General features: G+C 36.5%; 1 protein-coding gene across 1 annotated transcript; it reads right to left on the bottom strand.

The window, feature by feature from the left end:
* Positions 1–507: 507 nt before the first annotated feature.
* LOC136819555 (uncharacterized) lies at positions 508–1503 on the bottom strand. Its single transcript, XM_067075790.1, has one exon. The coding sequence runs from the start codon at positions 1501–1503 to the stop codon at positions 508–510; it is 996 nt and encodes a 331-aa protein (XP_066931891.1).
* Between the last annotated feature and the right edge of the window lie 1026 nt (positions 1504–2529).

Genomic DNA, 2529 nt, shown 5'->3' with positions numbered 1-2529 from the left:
CCGTCACACCGGCTTGTACAGGGCAAAAATGTACCTAAATACCGTCACCGTCTGATTTTAAAATACCGTTTTCCCGTCTCTTTTTTCGTCAAATCCCGTAATACCGGGTGTGCCAAAAAAAATAGGCCTAAAATTGAAACTTTGACGTAACTTTTTTCAGTTAGAATAGATACTTGAAATTTTACATGCGTCTTAAGCAACCTATTTCGAAGCTTTCCTGACAGTTTCATTCTTATAGCTTTAGCAGTTTTAAAGATATGGAGATTTTCCTAAAGGATGTGAAAATGTGCTTGTTTATAGATTTGACGTCAGCCTTTTCTCTGAAGATAAATTCACTTTTTACAAAGCAGTACTTTTGATGATAAAACTAAAGACAAAAAATATAATGAGTAAATCCGAGATTTGAGTTCACGAATAATGCATCTTAATTGAGGAACCATTACATTCACCAACAGTGCGAACACGACTAACAAATTGCTTCATAGATTTTCTGATTCCAGGTAGGTTTCACGCGCATTCCTTCCAAACAGACTTGATCTTAGAGATGATTTCCTCCTCTGTTTCAAAAGGTTTCTTCAATCTTCCTCGGTACACCTTGCGTTTTACTTCGTTCCAAAAATAGTAATCTAAGGGATTACTGTCGGGACTCTTTGGAGGCCACTGATCTTTCCTAAGGTATCGTCTCGGTATGGTTTCCTGCAAAAAGTCTTGGACAATGTTGCTGGTGTGCGATGAAGCTCCATCCTGAATGAAAATCCAGTCCCTTCTTGGATAGATTTTTTCGATTGCTGGAAAGAGTTCACGTTTCAAATGGTTCTTGTAGTTTTTGGCGTTGACTTTCAATCCTTTTCGTTTTACAAAAATCGGCCTCGTAACACCATGCCAGGTGAGTGCAGCTGACACCATAACTTTTACTGATTGGTGGTTGCTTTCATGGAAAAGGTTTTCATCAGGAACGTCTTTCTTTGTGCCTTTGTGGTAAACTCGATCGTTTTGGCTATTCAACGGTACCTGGAGTGGAAAATCACTTTCATCTTGAAAAATGGCGCGTTCAATCATCCTCGGGTTTTTTACAAACTTCTCATGAAGACTAACAGCTCGATCGACTCTACGATTGCGTGTTGCATCGTTCATCTGTGGTGTTTTTAGACGTTTGAATTGGTTGTAGCCTTTATCTTCAACGATTCGGCGTACAGAGGAATGAGAGATTTCAAGCTCTCTAGCGATTTCTCTTGGTGAAGCGTGTGTCCCAGGTTCTTCTTCCTGCGAGCAGATCATTTCTTCAACAAAAGCTTCATTTTCAGCAGTTCTGGCACTTCTTGGTCTTCCAGATCCTTTCTTTCGCTCCATAGTCCCATACTCTTTAAATTTCTTGACGGCACGTTTAACTTTTGAATAATGCCAGTTCTTTTCTGGGTTCTGTTTCCATATCTCATAAGCTGTATATCCTTTCTCGATATAATGTCTGATAATCACCTTGTCTTCGTCAGAAAGAGGTGCCATTCTTCAATCTGTCTTGTGGCGATTTTTCTTCAGTAATGGTTAGAAATGCCTGTTGTCTTGAACGTTAGTAAGTGAAACCATTTTGCAATAGAATGTCATCTTTTAAAATAACACTGCAATGGCATCTTTCTGATTCCAAAACAAAAACTGAAATAAACAAACGCAACTCCGGTTCGGATACTAAACGCTAGGGAACTGTGGTTGACAATTTTTTTTTGTTTTGACGTCAAGTCTATAAACAAACACATTTTCACATCCTTTAGGAAAATCTCCATATATTTGAAACTACTAAAGCTGTACAAATGAAACTTTGAGGAAAGCTTTAAAATAGGTTGCTAAAGACGCATGTAAAATTTCAAGTTTCTATTCTAACTGAAAAAAGTTACGTCAAAGTTTCAATTTTAGGCCTATTTTTTTTGGCACACCCGGTACCGTACTAAAAAAGGGCTAATCCCGTCACACCGTAAAAGTACAAACCCCCCTTTTATGTTTCATCTTTATTTTATTTAGTATTTTCAACACTTTCTCTCCTTGAGGTCAGATCTCTGATCTTCACCTATAGATAAGTTAGTTGGAGACAATAGAATAGTGTTTTTAAATTTTTGTCGAGGAGTATCTGCTTGCACATCATGCCTCCCTTGCTAATTTTAGCTTGTTCTCATGAGAATTTTTCATCATTTCTGTTTTTTAACACTTTTAAACACCTGTACATAAAGTTTTTTATCAATTAATTTTTCCTTTATAAATTTAATTTCTATTCCCTAAGTATTTCTTTTATCAAACAAACCCTTTTATTCTTTTAATAATTTTTTTATTTTTTTATTCCCTTGACGATTATATTGTTAGCCAGAAATCATGTAAATACCACCTCAGTTTGTACAGACTTCATTACTTGACAAAGACAAACGTCGAAATATTGTACACGTGTGTGTGTTTTTTTCTGTGAAGCTATATAGATAAGAGATATACATTTTCCAGGAGTCCATTTTATTTTTTCCCGGAACAGATGATCTAATCCAGGGGAGT

Source organism: Clytia hemisphaerica, unplaced genomic scaffold, assembly GCF_902728285.1.
Source record: "Clytia hemisphaerica strain Z4C2 unplaced genomic scaffold, Clytia hemisphaerica genome assembly, whole genome shotgun sequence".
Taxonomy (NCBI): Eukaryota; Metazoa; Cnidaria; class Hydrozoa; order Leptothecata; family Clytiidae; genus Clytia; species Clytia hemisphaerica.
This window is presented reverse-complemented; position numbering and strand designations above follow the sequence as displayed.